Source organism: Oncorhynchus gorbuscha, linkage group LG03 (assembly GCF_021184085.1).
Source record: "Oncorhynchus gorbuscha isolate QuinsamMale2020 ecotype Even-year linkage group LG03, OgorEven_v1.0, whole genome shotgun sequence".
NCBI lineage: Eukaryota > Metazoa > Chordata > Actinopteri > Salmoniformes > Salmonidae > Oncorhynchus > Oncorhynchus gorbuscha.
In genome coordinates this window covers 89,377,721-89,400,963 of record NC_060175.1, presented here as the reverse complement: position 1 = coordinate 89,400,963, position 23,243 = coordinate 89,377,721, and the positions used below count along the sequence as shown (strand labels likewise).

Genomic DNA, 23,243 nt, shown 5'->3' with positions numbered 1-23,243 from the left:
CTCTCCTTGTTTTCCGTTCCTGCCCTGTCGGATCCTTGTCTATTATTCACCGTGCTGTGTCTATGTATTGCCCTGTCGTGTCGTGTTTCCCTCAGATGCTGCGTGGTGAGCAGGTGTCTGAGTCTGCTAGGTTCAAGTGCCTTCCCGAGGCAACCTGCAGTTCTTGATCAAGTCTCCAGTCTGTTCTCGTCATTACGAGTAGTATTATGCCTTTTGTTTGAAAAGTAACTTTACTGGATTAAAAACTCTGTTTTCGCCAAGTCGCTTTTGGGCCCTCATTCACCTGCATGACAAATAATGTCTTGGCCTAGTTCAGCCAACTACACTGCAGGAGGATAGGGACAAGGCCTTTCATGGAGCCATTTCTAGCTGTACCCCTGGCCAAAGCCACCCATTTAGGCAGAGCAGGCGAGAGATACAACCAAGGTAAGTAGGCTGATGAAAAGAGAGAAGAAGAGGGGGATACAAAGGGAGAGAGAGTAAGAGCTGGGTTGATGAATATAGAGAAGGAGAGGGAGGGAGAGTTCAAGGTTAGGAGATAGTGAGAGTAAGAGCTGGGCTGATGAATATAGAGAAGGAGAGGGAGGAAGAGGTTCAAGGTTAGGAGATAGTGAGAGTAAGAGCTGGGCTGATGAATATAGAGAAGGAGAGGGAGGAAGAGGTTCAAGGTTAGGAGATAGTGAGAGTAAGAGCTGGGCTGATGAATATAGAGAAGGAGAGGGAGGAAGAGGTTTCAAGGTTAGGAGATAGTGAGAGTTAAGAGCTGGGCTGATGAATATATAGAGAAGGAGAGTGAGGAAGAGGTTCAAGGTTAGGAGATAGTGAGAGTAAGAGCTGGGCTGATGAATATAGAGAAGGAGAGGGAGGAAGAGGTTCAAGGTTAGGAGATAGTGAGAGTAAGAGCTGGGCTGATGAATATAGAGAAGGAGATGGGAGGAAGAGGTTCAAGGTTAGGAGATAGTGAGAGTAAGAGCTGGGCTGATGAATATAGAGAAGGAGAGGGAGGAAGAGGTTCAAGGTTAGGAGATAGTGAGAGTAAGAGCTGGGCTGATGAATATAGAGAAGGAGAGGGAGGAAGAGGTTCAAGGTTAGGAGATAGTGAGAGTAAGAGCTGGGCTTTGACAAGGAGGAAGACCAATCAACGGAGAGATTAAAATCACCAATCAGCCAGGCTCCTATCTCATCAACCTATTATCTCCTCTGCTCTGGCCGTCAATATGTGTGTGTGTGTGTGTGTCTCCTCTCCTCACCTCTCCTCTCCTCATCTCTCCTCTCCTCACCTCTCCTCATCTCTTCTCTCCTCTCCATCTCTCTTCTCCTCTCCTCACCTCTCCTCTCCTCACCTCTCCTCTCCTCTCCTCACCTCTCCTCTCCTCACCTCTCCTCACCTCTTCTCTCCTCACCTCTTCTCTCCTCACCTCTCCTCACCTCTCATCTCTCCTCTCCTCTCCTCACCTCTTCTCTCCTCTCCTCTCCTCTCCTCTCCTCACCTCACCTCATCTCTCCTCTCCTCACCTCTTCTCTCCTCACCTCTCCTCACCTCACCTCATCTCTCCTCTCCTCACCTCTTCTCTCCTCCTCTCCTCTCCTCACCTCATCTCTCCTCTCCTCACCTCTTCTCTCCTCACCTCTCCTCCTCACCTCATCCTCATCTCTCCCTCTCACCTCTTCTCCTCTCCTCTCCTCACCTCATCTCTCCTCACCTCTTCTCTCCTCATCTCTCCTCATCTCTTCTCTCTTCATCTCTCCTCTCCTCACCTCTCCTCTCCTCACCTCTCCTCTCCTCACCTCTCCTCTCCTCACCTCTCCTCATCTCTTCTCTCCTCTCCATCTCTCTTCTCCTCTCCTCACCTCTCCTCTCCTCACCTCTCCTCTCCTCACCTCTCCTCTCCTCACCTCTCCTCACCTCTTCTCTCCTCATCTCTCCTCATCTCTTCTCTCTTCATCTCTCCTCTCCTCACCTCTCCTCTCCTCTCCTCACCTCTCCTCTCCTCACCTCTCCTCACCTCACCTCTCCTCACCTCTTCTCTCCTCATCTCTTCTCTCCATCTCTCTTCTCTCTTCTCACCTCTTCTCTCCTCACCTCTTCTCTCCTCACATCTTCTCTCCTCACATCTTCTCTCCGCACCTCTTCTCTCCTTCTCTCCTCTCCTCATCTCTTATCTTCTCTCCTCACCTCTCCTCATCTCTCCTCTTCTCTCTTCACCTCATCTCTTCTCACCTCTCCTCTTCTCACCTCCTCTCTCTTCACCTCTTCTCTCCTCACCTCTCCTCTCTTCACCTCACCTCCTCACCTCTTCTCTCTTCACCTCACCTCTCCTCACCTCAACATCTACGCTCTTCCCCCGTACTTTCTTGTCTCTATAAATGCATGTGTGTGTGTTGTTGTGCCCTGCAGCATCTCCCATGGCTAATGAAGGAAACAGAGAGTGACACAAAGCAACAGAACAACAACAGAGAGATGGAAGTGAACATATTGCACTTTTCCCATGAAGGATTACAGGCTACCCCAGAGACTCAGACATTCTCAGTGTGACTCGGAGAGCACCGGAGCTCAGGGTTAGAGAGAGAGAGGTTGTGACTGCTGAAAGGGGGAGGTAGCGGGGGAGAGAGAGACAGAGAGACATCCTCCCTGACGACCAGTCCTGGTCCTCAGTCTCACACACACACACACACACACACCTCAGCCTGGCTGCAGGGTTCTACAAGCTACAGTCGGGAGCTCTGGGCAGATGGTCTCCCTGTCTGAGTAATGGGAGCCTGCTGACCCTCTGTACTGCTGAAAGACTCATGTGCTCTGGAGAAGACTGCTCTCTCTCTCTCTCTCTCCCTTTCTGTCCCTCTCTCTCTCTCTCTGTCCCTCTCTCTCCCTTTCTGTCCCTCTCTCTCCCTTTCTGTCCCTCTCTCTCCCTTTCTGTCCCTCTCTCTCTCTCTCTCCCTTTCTGTCCCTCTCTCTCTCTCACTCCCTTTCTGTCCCTCTCTCTCTCTCTCCCTTTCTGTCCCTCTCTCTCTCTCTCTCTCTCTCCCTTTCTGTCCCTCTCTCTCTCTCTCTCTCCCTTTCTGTCCCTCTCTCTCTCTCTCTCCCTTTCTGTCCCTCTCTCTCTCTCTCCCTTTCTGTCCCTCTCTCTCTCTCTCCCTTTCTGTCCCTCTCTCTCTCTCTCTCTCTCTCTCTCTCCCTTTCTGTCCCTCTCTCTCTCCCTTTCTGTCCCTCTCTCTCCCTCTGTCCCCCTCCAGCTATCTATCCCAGCTCTGAACTTGGGAGTTGATCACAGACTCTCTCTCTCTGTCCTCTCTCTCTCTGTTCGTTGTGTTCTGTAATCCGTCTGTTTCTCTCTAACACACCACTGTTCATGTCATGGAACTTTAGCTTTTACTGTCTCAATGTGTGAGAGAAATCAAGTGTATTCACTATCATTTGCTCAAAACTATGACAGTGAATTGGTGTTTATTTGCAGTTAATAAGGGACTTACAGAATGTTTTAAGTTAATAAGTACATACTCAGCTCACTACATGAGGTTTTTCAGTATTTGTTCTATAACTGTCATCTATTCTAAGCTTTATCTGTAATATATAATAGGATTCTGTAGAAGATTCTCCCTTTCTGTCTCTCTCTCACTCTTTCTCCCTCTCTCTCTCTCTCACTCACCTCTCTCTCTCTCTCTCTCCCTTTCTGTCCCTTGCTTACACTCTTTCTGTCCCACTCACTCTCTCACTCACTCACTCTCTCTCTCTCTCTCTCTGTCACTCACTCTCCCACTCACTCACTCACTCACTCACTCACTCACTCACTCACTCACTCACTCACTCACTCTCTCTCTCTCTCTCTCTGTCACTCACTCTCCCACTCTCCCACTCTCCCCACTCTCTCTCTCTCCCTTTCTGTCCCTCTCTCACTCTTTCTCCTGTCTCTCTCTCTCTCCTCTCTCTCACTCACCACTCTCTCTCTCTGTCCCTCTCCCCCGTCTCTCTCTCTCTCTCACTCACCACTCTCTCTCTCTCTCTCCCTTTCTGTCCCTTGCTTACTCTTTCTCCCGTCTCTCTCTCTATCTCCTCTCTCTCACTCACCACTCTCTCTCTCTCACTCACCACTCTCGCTCTCCCTTTCTGTCCCTCTCTCTCTCTCTCCCTTTCTGTTCCTCTCTCTCTCTCTCTCTCTCTCTCTCTCTCTCTCTCTCTCTCTCTCTCTCTCTCTCTCTCTCTCTCTCTCTCTCCCTTTCTGTCACTCACTCACTCACTCGCTCACTCACTCGCTCACTCACTCACTCTCCCACTCTCCCACTCTCTCTCTCTCCCTTTCTGTCCCTCTCTCACTCTTTCTCCCGTCTCTCTCTCTCTCCTCTCTCTCACTCACCACTCTCTCTCTGTCCCTCTCTCACTCTTTCTCCCGTCTCTCTCTCTCTCTCTCTCTCCTTTCTCTCTCTCTCCCTTTCTGTCCCTCTCTCACTCTTTCTCCCGCCTCTCTCTCTCTCTCTCTCTCTCTCTCTCTCTCTCTCTCTCTCTCTCTCTCTCCCTTTCTCTCACTCTCTCTCTCTCTCTCTCTCCCTTTCTCTCACTCACTCACTCACTCTGTCACTCACTCACTCACTCGCTCACTCACTCACTCTCCCACTCTCCCACTCTCTCTCTCTCCCTTTCTGTCCCTCTCTCACTCTTTCTCCCGTCTCTCTCTCTCTCCTCTCTCTCACTCACCACTCTCTCTCTCTCTCCCTTTCTGTCCCTCTCTCACTCTTTCTCCCGTCTCTCTCTCTTTCTCCCTTTCTCTCTCTCTCTCTCTCCCTTTCTGTCCCTCTCTCACTCTCTCTCTCCTCTCTCTCTCTCTCCTCTCTCTCTCTCTTTTAGACATTAAGATGGCGGGGAACTGCAGGTAAAGTTGGACCCTCTGAGATGTGGAGAGAAGTTCAGCAAGGTTGAGGCAGGGCTAATTGCCATGGTAACAGGTAAAGGACAGCCTCGTCCCTGAGCAGAGGCAGATGAAATATAGATAGCAGTAGTAGAGGGCCTCAGAGGAGTGAGAATGATGGAAAGAGAAAGAGATGGAGGGAGAGAGAGAAAGACAGAGAGCGAGAAGGGAATGAGAGAGTTGGAAGGAGAGAGAAAGAGGTGGAGGGTGAGAGAGAGAAACAGAGAGAGAGTTGGAAGGAGAGAGAAAGAGAAGGGAATGAGAGAGTTGGAAGGAGAGAGAGGGGGGTGGAGGGTGAGAGAGAGAAACAGATAGAGAGTTGGAAGGACAGAGAGAGAGAGAGAGAGAGAGAGAGAGAGAGAGAGAGAGAGAGAGAGAGAGAGAGAGAGAGAGAGAGAGAGAGAGAGAGAGAGAGAGAGGTGGAGGGGATAGAGAGAGAGAAGGGAATGAGAGAGAGAGAAGGAATGAGAGAGAGGTGGAGGGAGGGAGAGAGAGGTGGAGGGAGAGGAGAGAGAGAGAGAGAGAGAGAGAGAGAGAGAGAGAGAGAGAGAGAGAGAGAGAGAGAGAGAGAGAGAGAGAGAGAGAGAGAGAGAGAGAGAGAGAGAGAGAGAGAGAGAATACTGAGCTGTATTTCTCCAGGGGTCTGCTCCCCCCTCCCTCTCTCTTTCTCCCTCTCTCGACCCCCCCCCCCCCCACCCCTCTCTCTCTCTCTATCCGGCCACCACCTGCAGAATAATTGCCCTCCACTCTATGTGAGTTATGCAGATCAAACCAGACTAGTGAATTATAATGAGGAGGAGGTCTGTGGGAGGAGGATTCAACATCTGAACATTACATTTCCTCTTCAGTAAACTTTAGTGGGCTTGGGTCATTTTACTCCTATAAACGAATATATATTGAATTTTCATATTCTGCTGTAGAGAAGAGAGACATACATAGATACTGTACCATAATAAACTGTAATATATGCTTGATGTAGATGGCATAACCCTACCTGGTAGTGCATGAGTGTGTTGAGTCTCTTCCAGTCGTTCTCTATCTTGGTGGTGATGTCCTCGTCCTGCAGCACCACGCGGGCCATCCGCCCCTGACGCCACTCTGACGGGACCAGAGAGAAGAGATGCTGTGTCAGTCACACTGCCACAAACACAATCACACACACCTATGCACGTGCACAAACACACACACATAGTGTGCACAAGAACATACACACATTCTCTAGTCTGTGTTATCCGTTCACTATTGGAGCCTTTGCATCTTACAGTAATGCCTTTTTTTATGTGGTGTGAGCTGTTACCGACAGTATAACCAATTCAAATTACTGAACAACACTGTTCTACTGTTTAAAGAGATTGACAATTCTATCTGTTTGTCTCTAAGGGTGTTGCCAAGACTGCTATAATAGTCATTACTTCTTCAAGCAAGATGAGTCCAAAACGATTAAGCTATTCTCTGACTGCGTCTTCATTTGCCTTGGTGTCACTGAGGAGAGGAGAGGCACACAGACGTCCACTAGGTTAGGAGACCAGAGAGAAGAGATGCTGTGTCAGTCACACTGCCACACAGAGAGCACTATGTGTTCTCCACTAGGTTAGGAGACCAGAGAGAATAGATGCTGCGTCAGTCACACTGCCACACAGAGAGCACTATGTGTTCTCCACTAGGTTAGGAGACCAGAGAGACGGCGCCCGCCCGGATTGACGGCCATTTTAATTAAACATTACACACAAACAATTTCAATTTGTATACACACTCAGCCTAACCGGCGTAGTTGGCACTCAGCCTCACCAGCGTAATTGGTGTCAGTGATACTTGTGTCGCATGGTGGGAAAAACGCACGCCGGAGGAGAAGGTCTAAGAGAGAGAATCCTTTCCAGAAAAATGACTCGAATGAGCGGGAAAGAGGAGGGTGGGGAGTAGATGGGCACATTGACCGATTTTCGTCTGATAATGAAACGATAATAAGGTTGTTGATGTGGAAATGGTGGACCTTGTCAGGCACCAGGTGGTGATCATTGATTTTTCTACTCTGTTGACTGGAATGCATTACTTTGTGCCTGGAGACCACTGCCACACACCCTAGTGTTACCTAGGTGATAGTGATATGGACAGAGAGGTTATCCCCTGTGGTTGTTGCTGGTGATTACCTCTTCTGACTTGAGGTTATTGTTTATCTCTCATTGGTGTGAAGGGAGAGCACATGAGAAGAGGAGGAGGAAGAGGAGGAGGAGGCGGAGGGGGAGGAGGAGAGGTGAAAGAGGCAGTGTTGGCTCTGGGGTGGAGTGGGCAGCAGACCTGTGTGTGTGTGTGGGGGGAGGCCTGTCTGTCAGACTTGGGAAGGTGTGTGTGTGTGTGTGTGTATGTCATCCCCTTTGTGTGTGTGTGTTTGTGTGTGGGTAAGCACCTTTGTTTGTGTGTTTATGTGTATTGTGTGTGTGCCTATCCTACCCAGGTCCATGTCGACAGCGCGGGGCCTCTGTGAGTAGGGCATGTTCTTATAGCAGGCGTCCAGTATCTTCTCCTTGACCTGGGTGATGGTGTCACAGTTCAGCACCTTCACTGGGATCTCAGGACTGTTCTCATTGTCCGGGTTCACACAGTTCAGGATCTACAGGAGAGGATAGGAGGTAAGGGTGTGCCTGTGTGTGTGGTGGGGGGGGGGGGGGTATAGTGTATGTAGAGTCAGTAGAATCTGTGTGTGTGTCCATCTGTCTGTCTGTATATCAGTGTGTGTGTGTGTGTGTGTGTGTGTGTGTGTGTGTGTGTGTGTGTGTGTGTGTGTGTGTGTGTGTGTGTGTGTGTGTGTGTGTGTGTGTGTGTGTGTGTGTGTGTGTGTGTGTGTGTGTGTGTGTGTGTGTGTGTGTGTGTGTGTGTGTGTGTGTGTGTGTGTGTGTGTGTGTGTGTGTGATTGCCTGAGTGGTACTGACCAGTGTTTTGTACTCTATCTGCTGTCTGATGAGCTTGTCCTCACTGAGGGAGTAGCGCGCCTCTCCTGTGATGGCGTCTATAGGCCCCTTCTCCATCTGCTGCTTGATGGCACAGTACAGCATGAACAGAGGTTCACCAGAACACTCCTGGAGAGAGAGAGAGAGGCGAGGGAGAGAGACAGAGAGAAAACACATATCGATTAAGGATATAAAATGTATTTCAACTGCCGCTTCTTATAAAACCCTGGTTTAATAAAACTGGTGAACTGGGGGTTGCATTAGACTCACTTTGAGGAACCTGTGAAGAAGGAAAGCGAACCAGTTGGTGAGCATCTTCTCTGCAACGGACTCCGTTCTGAAGAAAGAGGGAACATTATGTGGATTATTTTATGCTAATGTACCTTTCCCAAATAGCTCCAAAACCATTAGAAGAAGTAAAACAGTAGAAAGAGGAGGAATGAGAAAGAGAAGTAAAACAGTAGAAAGAGGAGGAATGAGAAAGAGAAGTAAAACAGTAGAAAGAGGAGGAATGAGAAAGAGAAGTAAAACAGTAGAAAGAGGAGGAATGAGAAAGAGAAGTAAAACAGTAGACAGAGGAGGAATGAGAAAGAGAAGTAAAACAGTAGACAGAGGAGGAATGAGAAAGAGAAGTAAAACAGTAGAAAGAGGAGGAATGAGAAAGAGAAGTAAAACAGTAGTAAAAAGAGGAGGAATGAGAAAGAGAAGTAAAACAGTAGACAGAGGAGGAATGAAAAGAGAAGTAAAACAGTAGAAAGAGGAGGAATGAGAAAGAGAAGTAAAACAGTAGACAGAGGAGGAATGAGAAAGAGAAGTAAAACAGAATAGAAAGAGGAGGAATGAGAAAGAGAAGTAAAACAGTAGACAGAGGAGGAATGAGAAAGAGAAGTAAAACAGTAGAAAGAGGAGGAATGAGAAAGAGAAGTAAAACAGTAGAAAGAGGAGGAATGAGAAAGAGAAGTAAAACAGTAGAAAGAGGAGGAATGAGAAAGAGAAGTAAAACAGTAGAAAGAGGAGGAATGAGAAAGAGAAGTAAAACAGTAGAAAGAGGAGGAATGAGAAAGAGAAGTAAAACAGTAGAAAGAGGAGGAATGAGAAAGAGAAGTAAAACAGTAGAAAGAGGAGGAATGAGAAAGAGAAGTAAAACAGTAGACAGAGGAGGAATGAGAAAGAGAAGTAAAACAGTAGAAAGAGGAGGAATGAGAAAGAGAAGTAAAACAGTAGACAGAGGAGGAATGAGAAAGAGAAGTAAAACAGTAGAAAGAGAGGAATGAGAAAGAGAAGTAAAACAGTAGACAGAGGAGGAATGAGAAAGAGAAGTAAAACAGTAGACAGAGGAGGAATGAGAAAGAGAAGTAAAACAGTAGAAAGAAGAGGAATGAGAAAGAGAAGAAAAAGCAGCTAGACAGTAGTGGTTAACGAGCATAAAAAATAGATGAAAGGGTTACTCTCTCTCCCCTCCCTCCTCCAGAGGACCAACAGTCCTGAATACCAACACTGCAATGCTTCATCTTCTGAGAGCTGGGCTAACCGTGCAGGGAAAGCACAAGTACACACTATCTTCCTCCTCGGACTCCCTCCTTTCTCCACATCACCCGCCTACGCTTCTCCTCTCCTCACAAATAGTTAATTGACTATTGTCCAACTGATAGCGTGACTATGTGATTACCTCAGCTCCCACCTGGACATGTTACTAGCATATTGTCCCCAATCAAAGTACCCTTGAGTGTGTGTATGTGTGTGTGTTTCTGAGTACTCAGAGAACCACTGTGCTTTATAATATGGTGACTGTCACCGGCTCGCTACCACCCCACACCCTTCAGCTACAGGAGCCTGTTGCCAATTTACTTGGTGCGGCGTTGTGAAAATGACCCTCTTAATGTGGCGGGAAATGACTGTGATTACTTTGGGCTGCAGGCGGGGAAATGGTGGCTGGGGCTGTAACGTGTAACAGTGGTGTACAGGGATAAGGAGAGGTATTTAGGATGGGCTGGAGCTCTCTCTCTCTCTGTGACAGCTTATTTGATGTGGGATGCACCAGGTTGATGGAAGGTGGAGTTTTGTTCACCCCATTTCAGCTGCAGGATGAGAGGAAGAGGCACTACTGACAGCCGAAGGAGTGTATGATTGTGCCCTCTTCTATAAACACCTGGGGTTGGAACCGGTTCAGGGAACAGAACCAAACATATTTTTGTGGAAGAAACAGAACCAGAACCGGCAATGAAAATGATCTCTAGTGTTCCAAAATGAAACCATTGTTTTCAAATCTTGAGAATAATTGGAAATAATTTTTGGTTCCAAAAATATCCCTAATGTCTAGTTTATAATTATGTAATTCAGTGAAGTTATGATGCTAGTAGCCTAAATGCAATCCAACTCACGTCATGATGTTCAACGTCTCAAGCCCCCTCATGTCCATGCGTCTCTGTCACTCTCTTCCCAACCATACAATTTCAGTCGCATCTCCCACCTGTACTTATTAACCAATCAAACATGTAAACAACTAGCTTACCCGTTTTATAGCAAGCTGTCCTATCATTATTGGTGGAGTAAATAAATAAGCTCAATGTAAAAAATGATGTTTTTCAAGAGTTTCAAAAATGTAGGAAAGGGAGGAAAGGGAACTATATGAAGCTGTACTTTTTTGGGTTGAAAACGGTTCAGAACTTCATTATGCTGGTCGGAGGACTGGAACAGAACGAAACACATAGGGGAACAGAACGAAACACATAGGGGAACAGAACGAAACACATAGGGGAACAGAATGAAACACATAGGGGAACAGAACGAAACACATAGGGGAACAGAACGAAACACATAGGGGAACAGAACGAAACACATATGGGAACAGAACGAAACACATAGGGGAACAGAACGAAACACATAGGGGAACAGAACGAAACACATAGGGGAACAGAACGAAACACATAGGGGAACAGAGCGAAACACATAGGGGAACAGAACGAAACACATAGGGGAACAGAGCGAAACACATAGGGGAACAGAACGAAACACATAGGGGAACAGAGCGAAACACATAGGGGAACAGAATGAAACACATAGGGGAACAGAGCGAAACACATAGGGGAACAGAACGAAACACATAGGGGAACAGAACGAAACACATAGGGGAACAGAACGAAACACATAGGGGAACAGAACAAAACACATAGGGGAACAGAATGAAACACATAGGGGAACAGAATGAAATACATAGGGGAACAGAATGAAACACATAGGGGAACAGAACGAAACACATAGGGGAACAGAACGAAACACATAGGGGAACAGAACGATTGGAAAATAATTTTGATTCCAACCCCTGATACACACACCAGCTCACACACACACGTACATCCACCTACTGCGTCTCTCATCTCTACTACTGCTCTCTACTAAAGTCTTCATCCTCAAAATCAATACAGACCGAAGCTGAATAAACATACAAATATTGTATTTTGGACAAAATGCACATACCCTCCATAATTGCTCCCCTCTCTCCTCCACAGAGAAGTATCCTCCCCTCCCCCTCATTGCCCCTCCTCTGACTCACAGTGGATTGTGTTAATAGAACCTATTAAGGGTTTTAATAAGCCCAGCAAGTCCCTGTAGAAGGAAAGTCAAATAAAGGCCTTTGTGCTGGGCCATGTTGGGGCTCCTTTCAATGGTTCACTGAGACTCCTCACTCTGTTTCCTACCTCCTCCCCCATCTCTCATCCTCCCATCTCCACTTCCCTCGCTCTTTTAATTGAGTTCCATTAATGAACATCAGGATTTTCATTATCCTACAGTGCATTAAGACTGGGGCTTGATGCTGATAAATAGGTTGAGGGGGGCCGATTAGTAGGCTGTGGAATGTCTTCAGAATGGAATAGTGCTAAACACAACATTCCCTTTCTGTATTAAGCCATTCTATTCCTGCAGCGCTCCGCATGGACGGGAATGTCATTAGAAAAACGCTGAAGACAAAAAAAAGAGTGAAAAGACTCAAGGCGATAGAAACTGTTCTGTCGTTCCATTTAAAAATGGAGTAAGATAAAGAAAACAGGAAGCTATAAGAGAGTGGGACTGAGGACGGAGTGAGAGATAGAAAACAGGAAGCTATAAGAGAGTGGGACTGAGGACGGAGTGAGAGATAGAAAACAGGAAGCTATAAGAGAGTGGGACTGAGGACGGAGTGAGAGATAGAAAACAGGAAGCTATAAGAGAGTGGGACTGAGGACGGAGTGAGAGATAGAAAACAGGAAGCTATAAGAGAGTGGGACTGAGGACGGAGTGAGAGATAGAAAACAGGAAGCTATAGTGGGACTGAGGAGAGAGTGGGACTGTGGGACGGAGTGAGAGATAGAAAACAGGAAGCTATAAGAGAGTGGGACTGAGGACGGAGTGAGAGATAGAAAACAGGAAGCTATAAGAGAGTGGGACTGAGGACGGAGTGAGAGATAGAAAACAGGAAGCTATAAGAGAGTGGGACTGAGGACGGAGTGAGAGATAGAAAACAGGAAGCTATAAGAGAGTGGGACTGAGGACGGAGTGAGAGATAGAAAACAGGAAGCTATAAGAGAGTGGGACTGAGGACGGAGAGAGATAGAAAACAGGAAGCTATGAGTGGGACTGAGGGAGTGAGAGATAGAAAACAGGAAGCTATAAGAGAGTGGGACTGAGGACGGAGTGAGAGATAGAAAACAGGAAGCTATAAGAGAGTGGGACTGAGGACGGAGTGGGACTGAGGACGGAAGAGATAGAAAACAGGAAGCTATAAGAGAGTGGGACTGAGGACGGAGTGAGAGATAGAAAACAGGAAGCTATAAGAGAGTGGGACTGAGGACGGAGTGAGAGATCAATGCAACATATCCAGGTAATGATCATTATAGAGTACAGAAGGATTGTCTCTAGAGAAAAAAAAGAAAGAAAGGATTAAAGCTAGGTAAAGAGATGGAGAGAATTAGAAAAAAGAGAAACGAGAAAAAGAGAGAAACACAGAGAAAGAGAGAGTGAAAGAGAGCGATATAAAACAAACTTACAACCAAACAATTGTCTGTTTAGATAAACTAATTAAAATGGGAAGGTAAGTAATCTAAAGTCGACAGATTGTCAAAACGTAGATATCATGTCCAGAAAGCTTTTAGGGGAAAAACCATCTAATGTTTGTGCTGTAGACTCTCACGAGTAGACAGACTACACTTCAACTAAGGGAGGGGAACTACACTTCTAGACTATTAATGTGGAGAGCATACTCTCAGAATCTAAAAAGATCCTCAAAACAACATGATGTCATGTTTGTCATTTATTATCATGTCTTGTCCCTGTGCTCCCCATGCTATTCGTTTCCCTCTGCTGGTCTTATTTGGTTCTTTCCCTCCTATCCCTCTCTCTCCCCCTCCCTCTCTCACTCTCTCGCTCTCTCTTCTCTCTGTCGTTCCGTTCCTGCTCCCAGCTGTTCCTATTCCCCTAATCATCATTTAGTCTTCCCACACCTGTTCCCGATCTTTTCCCCTGATTAGATTCCCTATTTATTCCTTTGTAATCCGTTCCTGTGCCGTCGGTTCCTTGTTTTGTATTCCATGCTGTGATTGCGTTTCGCCCTGTCCTGTCGTGTTTTTTGCCGTGATTGTGTATCACCCTGTCCTGTCGTGTTTTGTGCCTTCTTCAGACGCTGCGTGTGAGCAGGTGTCTCAGTCGACTACGGCCTGCGCCTACCCGGCGACCTGCAGTCTGTGGCCGCTTCTCCAGTTGTTTTCCCCTCTACAAATCTAGAGGATTTCAGTTATTCCGTTTTGAACATTAATAAACTCTGTTTCTGTTAAGTCGCGTTTGGGTCCTCTTTCACCTGCATGACAGAAGGAACCGACCAAGGAATGGACCCAGCGACTTCAGACGCTGTTTACACTGCCGTCAAGATCCAAGGAGCCATGCTCGGCAGACACGAGCAGGAATTGTCTGCTGCTCGCCATGCCGTGGAGAACCTGGCCGCTCAGGTTTCCGACCTCTCTGGACAGTTCCAGAGTCTACGTCTCGTGCCACCTGTTACTCCCTGGCCTGCCGAGCCTCCAGAACCCAGGGTTAATAACCCACCTTGCTACTCCGGGCAGCCCACGGAGTGCCGCTCCTTTCTCACGCAGTGTGAGATTGTGTTCTCTCTCCAACCCAACACATACTCTAGAGAGAGAGCTCGGGTTGCTTACGTCATTTCACTCCTCACTGGCCGGGCTCGAGAATGGGGCACAGCTATCTGGGAGGCAAGGGCTGTTTGCTCTAACGATTTCCAGAACTTTAAAGAGGAGATGATTCGGGTTTTTGACCGTTCAGTTTTTGGTGGGGAGGCTTCTAGGGCCCTGGCTTCCTTATGCCAAGGTGAACGGTCCATAACGGATTATTCCATTGAGTTTCGCACTCTTGCTGCCTCTAGTGAGTGGAACGAGCCGGCGCTGCTCGCTCGTTTTCTGGAGGGACTCCACGCAGTGGTTAAGGATGAGATTCTCTCCCGGGAGGTTCCTTCAGATGTGGACTCTTTGATTGCTCTCGCCATCCGCATAGAACGACGGGTAGATCTTCGTCACCGGGCTCGTGGAAGAGAGCTCGCATCAACGGTGTTTCCCTGCTCCGCATCGCAACCATCTCCCTCCTCTGGCTTTGAGACTGAGCCCATGCAGCTGGGAGGGATTCGCATCTCGACTAAGGAGAGGGAACGGAGGATCACCAACCGCCTGTGCCTCTATTGCGGAGTTGCTGGACATTTTGTTAATTCATGTCCAGTAAGAGGCCAGAGCCCATCAGTAAGCGGAGGGCTACTGGTGGCGCTACTACTCAGGTCCCTTCATCTAGATCTTGTACTACTATGTCGGTCCATCTACGCTGGACCGGTTCGGGTGCTACATGCAGTGCCTTGATTGACTCTGGGGCTGAGGGTTGTTTCATGGACGAAGCATGGGTTCGGAAACATAACATTCCTTTCAGACCGTTAGACAAGCCTACGTCCATGTTTGCCTTAGATGGTAGTCATCTTCCCAGTATCAAATTTGAGACACTACCTTTAACTCTCACAGTATCTGGTAACCACAGTGAGACTATTTCTTTTTTGATTTTCCGTTCACCGTTTACACCTGTTGTGTTGGGTCATCCCTGGCTAGTATGTCATAATCCTTCTATTAATTGGTCTAGTAATTCTATCCTATCCTGGAACGTTTCTTGTCATGTGAAGTGTTTAATGTCTGCCATCCCTCCCGTTTCTTCTCTCCCTACTTCTCAGGAGGAACCTGGCGATTTGACAGGAGTGCCGGAGGAATATCATGATCTGCGCACGGTCTTCAGTCGGTCCCGAGCCAACTCCCTTCCTCCTCACCGGTCGTATGATTGTAGTATTGATCTCCTTCCAGGGACCACGCCTCCTCGAGGTAGACTATACTCTCTGTCGGCTCCCGAACGTAAGGCTCTCGAGGATTATTTGTCTGTGTCTCTTGACGCCGGTACCATAGTGCCTTCTTCTTCTCCGGCCGGGGCGGGGTTCTTTTTGTTAAGAAGAAGGACGGTACTCTGCGCCCCTGCGTGGATTATCGAGGGCTGAATGACATAACGGTTAAGAATCGTTATCCGCTTCCCCTTATGTCATCAGCCTTCGAGATTCTGCAGGGAGCCAGGTGCTTTACTAAGTTGGACCTTCGTAACGCTTACCATCTCGTGCGCATCAGAGAGGGGGACGAGTGGAAAACGGCGTTTAACACTCCGTTAGGGCATTTTGAGTACCGGGTTCTGCCGTTCGGTCTCGCCAATGCGCCAGCTGTTTTTCAGGCATTAGTTAATGATGTTCTGAGAGACATGCTGAACATTTTTGTTTTTGTCTATCTTGACGATATCCTGATTTTTTCTCCGTCACTCGAGATTCATGTTCAGCACGTTCGACGTGTTCTACAGCGCCTTTTAGAGAATTGTCTCTACGTAAAGGCTGAGAAGTGCTCTTTTCATGTCTCCTCCGTTACTTTTCTCGGTTCCGTTATTTCCGCTGAAGGCATTCAGATGGATTCCGCTAAGGTCCAAGCTGTCAGTGATTGGCCCGTTCCAAGGTCACGTGTCGAGTTGCAGCGCTTTTTAGGTTTCGCTAATTTCTATCGGCGTTTCATTCGTAATTTCGGTCAAGTTGCTGCCCCTCTCACAGCTCTTACTTCTGTCAAGACGTGTTTTAAGTGGTCCGGTTCCGCCCAGGGAGCTTTTGATCTTCTAAAAGAACGTTTTACGTCCGCTCCTATCCTCGTTACTCCTGACGTCACTAGACAATTCATTGTCGAGGTTGACGCTTCAGAGGTAGGCGTGGGAGCCATTCTATCCCAGCGCTTCCAGTCTGACGATAAGGTTCATCCGTGCGCTTATTTTTCTCATCGCCTGTCGCCATCTGAGCGCAACTATGATGTGGGTAACCGTGAACTGCTCGCCATCCGCTTAGCCCTAGGCGAATGGCGACAGTGGTTGGAGGGGGCGACCGTTCCTTTTGTCGTTTGGACAGACCATAAGAACCTTGAGTACATCCGTTCTGCCAAACGACTTAATGCCCGTCAAGCTCGTTGGGCGTTGTTTTTCGCTCGTTTCGAGTTTGTGATTTCTTACCGTCCGGGTAGCAAGAACACCAAGCCTGATGCCTTATCCCGTCTGTTTAGTTCTTCTGTGGCTTCTACTGATCCCGAGGGGATTCTTCCTTATGGGCGTGTTGTCGGGTTGACAGTCTGGGGAATTGAAAGACAGGTTAAGCAAGCACTCACGCACACTGCGTCACCGCGCGCTTGTCCTAGTAACCTTCTTTTCGTTCCTGTTTCCACTCGTCTGGCTGTTCTTCAGTGGGCTCACTCTGCCAAGTTAGCTGGTCATCCCGGTGTTCGAGGCACTCTTGCGTCTATTCGCCAGCGCTTTTGGTGGCCGACTCAGGAGCGTGACACGCGCCGTTTCGTGGCTGCGTGTTCAGACTGCGCGCAGAAGAAGTCTGGTAATTTTTTTTCTGCTTCTGCTCCTGGTCTTGCTGGGTCTCAGTCTGTTCCCTGCCATCGCATCTCTCCTGTTCTTGTCCCTGCCCTTGCTGTGTCTCAGTCTGTCCCTAGTTCTCATTTTTTTTTTAGAGTAGTACCCTAGTTTCCCTTTTTATCGTTTTTCGTTACGGTCCTGAGGAGAGGAGTTGGGTTCTTTCTCGGGACGTGCTGGACCGTTTGATCTATGATTTCCTCCGTTGCTGCCAGTGTTCCTCCTCGAGAGCGCCAGGAGGCGCTCGGTGAGTGGGGGGGGGTACTGTCATGTTTGTCATTTATTATCATGTCTTGTCCCTGTGCTCCCCATGCTATTCGTTTCCCTCTGCTGGTCTTATTTGGTTCTTTCCCTCCTATCCCTCTCTCTCCCCCTCCCTCTCTCACTCTCTCGCTCTCTCTTCTCTCTGTCGTTCCGTTCCTGCTCCCAGCTGTTCCTATTCCCCTAATCATCATTTAGTCTTCCCACACCTGTTCCCGATCTTTTCCCCTGATTAGATTCCCTATTTATTCCTTTGTAATCCGTTCCTGTGCCGTCGGTTCCTTGTTTTGTATTCCATGCTGTGATTGCGTTTCGCCCTGTCCTGTCGTGTTTTTTGCCGTGATTGTGTATCACCCTGTCCTGTCGTGTTTTGTGCCTTCTTCAGACGCTGCGTGTGAGCAGGTGTCTCAGTCGACTACGGCCTGCGCCTACCCGAAGCGACCTGCAGTCTGTGGCCGCTTCTCCAGTTGTTTTCCCCTCTACAAATCTAGAGGATTTCAGTTATTCCGTTTTGAACATTAATAAACTCTGTTTCTGTTAAGTCGCGTTTGGGTCCTCTTTCACCTGCATGACACATGAGAAGTATGGATATAGTTCATACATAAAGCCATGAGCGAGGCTTGTTGATGTACCATTGCCTGTATCTCTGGGCCGTACATGGAACCTTTTCTCTCTTTAATTTGGATTAGTCACATCAGAAACATGTTCTATACAGGTTACATGTTCTAATATGATGTTAATGACTGGAATTTAGAATGCAGACTGAACTACTGTGAAAATATAATAGCATATAAAGTGTTCTGGCAGCCAGGAGAGCACAAAGCCTCCCCCATTATACTAATAATATAACCTAAGACAGGTGTGTGTGTGTGTGTGTGTGTGTGTGTGTGTGTGTGTGTGTGTGTGTGTGTGTGTGTGTGTGTGTGTGTGTGTGTGTGTGTGTGTGTGTGTGTGTGTGTGTGTGTACACTCTGTGCCATTCTGTTGACATTCCCCATAATATGCAGTCATTGAAATTCTACACTTGGACACTCAAAGTCAATCTTAAATGAATCATTCTTTATTATCAGCGCGCTGGAGAGGTTCTAACCAACTCACTACACCAAGTACACTCTATCAGGGCAGTCCCGTTAGATCTCTTATATACAGACAAGTTATGTTTCATGATTTAGCTTATTCATCATTCATCATTAATTCATCATTAACGTTGACTTCATTCATGTGACCGACCAATACTGGGTCATGTATGTGACATACCTCACGAGGCTTCTCCTCTCTTAGCTGAGACATTGAAACTGAGATATCTTTCGTTCTCAAAACAAGGGTCTGGGCGTACTGCTAAATTGCAGATACTGATAGTGAGATTTCTTTCCAGTCATGTTCAATCAGTCACTTGCATGAACACAGAAATCGGTGATTAGAAAAGCACAAACATACATTTTTCCAGCACAATTCAGTGCTTTCAAAATGTATTCACACTCAATCAAATGTTTACATCAGCAGATGTCACAAAGTCCTATACAGAAATCCAGCCTAAAACCCCAAAGAGCAAGCAATGCAAATGTAGAAGCACGGTGGCTAGGAAAAACTCCCTTGACTTATTCCACATTTTGTTTTTACAGCCTGAATTTAAAATGTATTCAATCGATATGTTGTGCCACTGGCCTACACACAATAGCCCATAATGTCAAAGAGGAATTATGTCTTTAGACATTTTTACAAATTAATACAAAGTGAAAAGCTGAAATGTCTTGAGTCAATAAGTATTCAACCAGCCTCTTAGATGTGGCAAGCCTAAATAAGTTCAGGAGTACAAATGTGCTTAACAAGTCACATAATAGGTTACATGGACTCACTGTGTGCAATAATAGTGTTTAACATGATTTTTGAATAACTACCTAATCTCTGTACCCAACACATACAATTATCTGTAAGGTCCCTCAGTTGGCCAGTGAATTTCAAGGGTTTAGAGCGTTGGACAAGTAACCGAAAGGTTGCAAGATCGAATCCCTGAGTTGACAAGGTAAAAATCTATCGTTCTGCCCCTGAACATTTTCTCCTGAATAGAAAGTGAAACGTTTGGGACAAATCCAAACAACATATCACTGAGTACCACTCTTCATATTTTCAAGCATGGTGGTGGCTGCATCATGTTATTATGGGTATGCTTGTCATCGGCAAGGACTAGGGAGTTTTTAAAATGAAAAGAAATGGAATAGAGCTAAGCACATGCATAATCCTAGAGGAAAACCTGGTTCAGGCTGCTTTCCAACAGACACTGGGAGACAGATTCCCCTTTCAGCAGGACAATAACCTAAAACACAAGTTGCTGACCAAGACAACATTGAATGTTCCTGAGTGGCCTTGTTACTGTTTTGACTTAAATCGGCATGAAAATATATGGCAAGACTTGAAAATGGCTTGAAGAATTAAAAAAAATAATAATGTGCAAATATTGTACCATCCAGGCGTGTAAAGCTCTTAGACTTACCCAGAAAGACTCACAGCTGCAATCACTGCCAAAGGTGCTTCTACGAACTATTGACTCAAGGGCGTGAATACTTATGTAAATTCGATAATTCTGTATTTCATGCTAAAAAAATGTGCAACAATTTCTAAAAACATGTTTTCACTTTGTCATTATGGGGTATTGTGTGAAATTGGGTGAGGAAAAAAAATATTGAATTCATTTTGAATTTAGGTTGTAACACAACAAATGAGGATAAGTCAAGGGGCATGAATACTTTCTGAGTGTATAAAACATTAAGAAAACCTTCCTAATATTGAGTTGCACCCCCTTTTGCCCTCAGAATAGCCTCAATTCGTCAGGGCATGGACTCTACAAGGTGTCGAAAGCATTCGACAGGGATGTGGGACCATGTTGACTCCAATGCTTCCCACATTTGTGTCAAGTTGGCTGGATGTTCTTTGGGTGGTGGACCATTTTTGATACACATGGGAAACTGTTGAGCGTGAAAAACACAGCAGCGTTACAGTTCTTGAAACAAACCGGTGCACCTGGCACTTACTACCATACCCCTTTCAAACCGTTGCACCTGGCACTTACTACCATACCCCTTTCAAACCGTTGCACCTGGCACTTACTACCATACCTCTTTCAAACCGGTGCACCTGGCACTTACTACCATACCCCTTTCAAACCGGTGCACCTGGCACTTACTACCATACCCCTTTCAAACCGGTGCACCTGGCACTTACTACCATACCCCTTTCAAACCGGTGCACCTGGCACTTACTACCATACCCCGTTCAAAGGCACTTACTACCAGACCCCGTTCAAACCTGTGCACCTGGCACTTACTACCAGACCCCGTTCAAACCGGTGCACCTGGCACTTACTACCATACCCCGTTCAAACCGGTGCACCTGGAACTTACTACCATACCCCGTTCAAACCGGTGCACCTGGCACTTACTACCATACCCGTTCAAACTGGTATACCTGGCACTTACTACCATACCCTGTTCAAACCGGTGCACCTGGCACTTACTACCATACCCTGTTCAAACCGGTGCACCTGGCACTTACTACCATACCCTGTTCAAACCAGTGCACCTGGCACTTACTACCATACCCCGTTCAAACCGGTGCACCTGGCACTTACAACCATACACTGTTCAAACCGGTGCGCCTGGCACTTACTACCATACCACGTTCAAACCGGTGCACCTGGCACTTACAACCATACCCGTTCAAACCGGTGCACCTGGCACTTACTACCATACCCCGTTCAAACCGGTGCACCTGGCACTTACTACCATACCCGTTCAAACCGGTGCACCTGGCACTTACTACCATACCCGTTCAAACCGGTGCACCTGGCACTTACTACCATACCCGTTCAAACCGGTGCACCTGGCACTTACTACCATACCCCGTTCAAACCGGTGCACCTGGCACTTACTACCATACCCCGTTCAAACCGTGCACCAGGCACTTACTACCATACCCCGTTCAAACCTGTGCACCTGGCACTTACTACCAGACCCGTTCAAACCGGTGCACCTGGCACTTACTACCATACCCGTTCAAACCGGTGCACCTGGCACTTACTACCATACCCCGTTCAAACCGGTGCACCAGGCACTTACTACCATACCCTGTTCAAACCGGTGCACCTGGCACTTACTACCATACCCTGTTCAAACCGGTGCACCTGGCACTTACTACCAGACCCCGTTCAAACCGGTGCACCTGGCACTTACTTCCAGACCCCGTTCAAAGACCCCTACTACCAGACCCCGTTCAAAGACCCCTACTACCAGACCCCGTTCAAACCGGTGCACCTGGCACTTACTACCAGACCCCGTTCAAAGACCCCTACTACCAGACCCCGTTCAAACCGGTGCACCTGGCACTTACTACCAGACCCCGTTCAAAGACCCCTACTACCAGACTCCGTTCAAACCGGTGCACCTGGCACTTACTACCAGACCCCGTTCAAAGACCCCTACTACCAGACCCCGTTCAAACCGGTGCACCTGGCACTTACTACCAGACCCCGTTCAAAGACCCCTACTACCAGACTCCGTTCAAACCGGTGCACCTGGCACTTACTACCAGACCCGTTCAAAGACCCCTACTACCAGACCCCGTTCAAACCGGTGCACCTGGCACTTACTACCAGACCCCGTTCAAAGACCCCTACTACCAGACTCCGTTCAAACCGGTGCACCTGGCACTTACTACCAGACCCCGTTCAAAGACCCCTACTACCAGACCCCGTTCAAACCGGTGCACCTGGCACTTATATAATAATAATAATATATGCCATTTAGCAGACGCTTTTATCCAAAGCGACTTACAGTCATGTGTGCATACATTCTACGTATGGGTGGTCCCGGGGATCGAACCCACTACCCTGGCGTTACAAGCGCCATGCTCTACCAACTGAGCTACAGAAGGACCACTTACTACCAGACCCCGTTCAAAGACCCCTACTACCAGACCCCGTTCAAACCGGTTTCACCTGGCACTTACTACCAGACCCCGTTCAAACCGGTTTCACCTGGCACTTACTACCAGACCCCGTTCAAACCGGTTTCACTTGGCACTTACTACCAGACCCCATTCAAAGACCCCTACTACCAGACCCCGTTCAAACCGGTGCACCTGGCACTTACTACCAGACCCCGTTCAAAGACCCCTACTACCAGACCCCGTTCAAACCGGTGCACCTGGCACTTACTACCAGACCCCGTTCAAAGACCCCTACTACCAGACCCTGTTCAAAGACCCCTACTACCAGACCCCGTTCAAAGACCCCTACTACCAGACCCCGTTCAAAGACCCCTACTACCAGACCCCGTTCAAAGGCACTTACATGTTTTGTCTTGCCCATTCAACCTCTTAAAAATCTTAACACATTTAACTTTAACCTGTCTCCTTCTCTTCATCTACACTGATTGAAGTGAATATAACAAGTGACATCAATAAGGGTTCATAACTTTCACCTGAATTCACCTGGTCGGTCGGTCGATGTCATGGAAAGAGCAGGTGTTCCTAATGTTTTGTATACTCAGTGTATGTTCTATACAGGCTATATGATCTAATAGGATGTTGTAGAGGTTAATGACTGAAATATAGATTCTAGTCTGAACTGCTGGGAAATTCTAATAACATATAAACTGCAATGCCTCGGGCAGCCCTCATTATACTCATAATATATAACCCAAGACAGGAGTCAATGTCTGACTGTGTGTGTGTGTGTGTGCGTGCGTGTGTGTGCGTGCGTGTGCGTGCGTGTGTGTGCGCGCATGTGCGTGTGTGTGTGTGTGCGTGCGTGTGTGTGTGCGTGTGCGATTCTGTTAACTTTTCCCATAACATACAACATGGTTTGTTTTTCTACCCAGCTCACGCTGCCCTCAGCGGTATTATGCAGTTTCCCTCAATGAGATTCTGCTCCTGCTCTTTCTTTCCCTGAGAGACATTTCTAGAAGGATTCAGTAGCCCATTCTTAAACTCAATATATGGTATTATAGGATTATAAATTGTCGTTACAGGTCAAGTATAAGGTTAGCTAACCTTTGTTTGAACATTTTGCATATAATCATTTATACATCTACAAAGAATAGATAAAGTAGTGAAATACCATCAGTAAGTAAATGATGAAC

General features: G+C 47.2%; 1 protein-coding gene across 1 annotated transcript in view; it reads right to left on the bottom strand.

The window, feature by feature from the left end:
• The window catches only part of LOC124032168 (plexin-A2-like), a 582,788-nt gene that overhangs the window by 32,270 nt on the left and 527,275 nt on the right, over positions 1 to 23,243 (bottom strand). Inside the window, exons 23-26 of the mRNA XM_046344331.1 lie at positions 8,117 to 8,183; positions 7,829 to 7,975; positions 7,350 to 7,509; positions 5,896 to 5,999 (exon numbers count right to left, since the gene is read on the bottom strand). Coding sequence (XP_046200287.1) covers positions 5,896 to 5,999; positions 7,350 to 7,509; positions 7,829 to 7,975; positions 8,117 to 8,183 — 478 coding nt within the window. The remainder of the gene's footprint in view (positions 1 to 5,895; positions 6,000 to 7,349; positions 7,510 to 7,828; positions 7,976 to 8,116; positions 8,184 to 23,243) is intronic.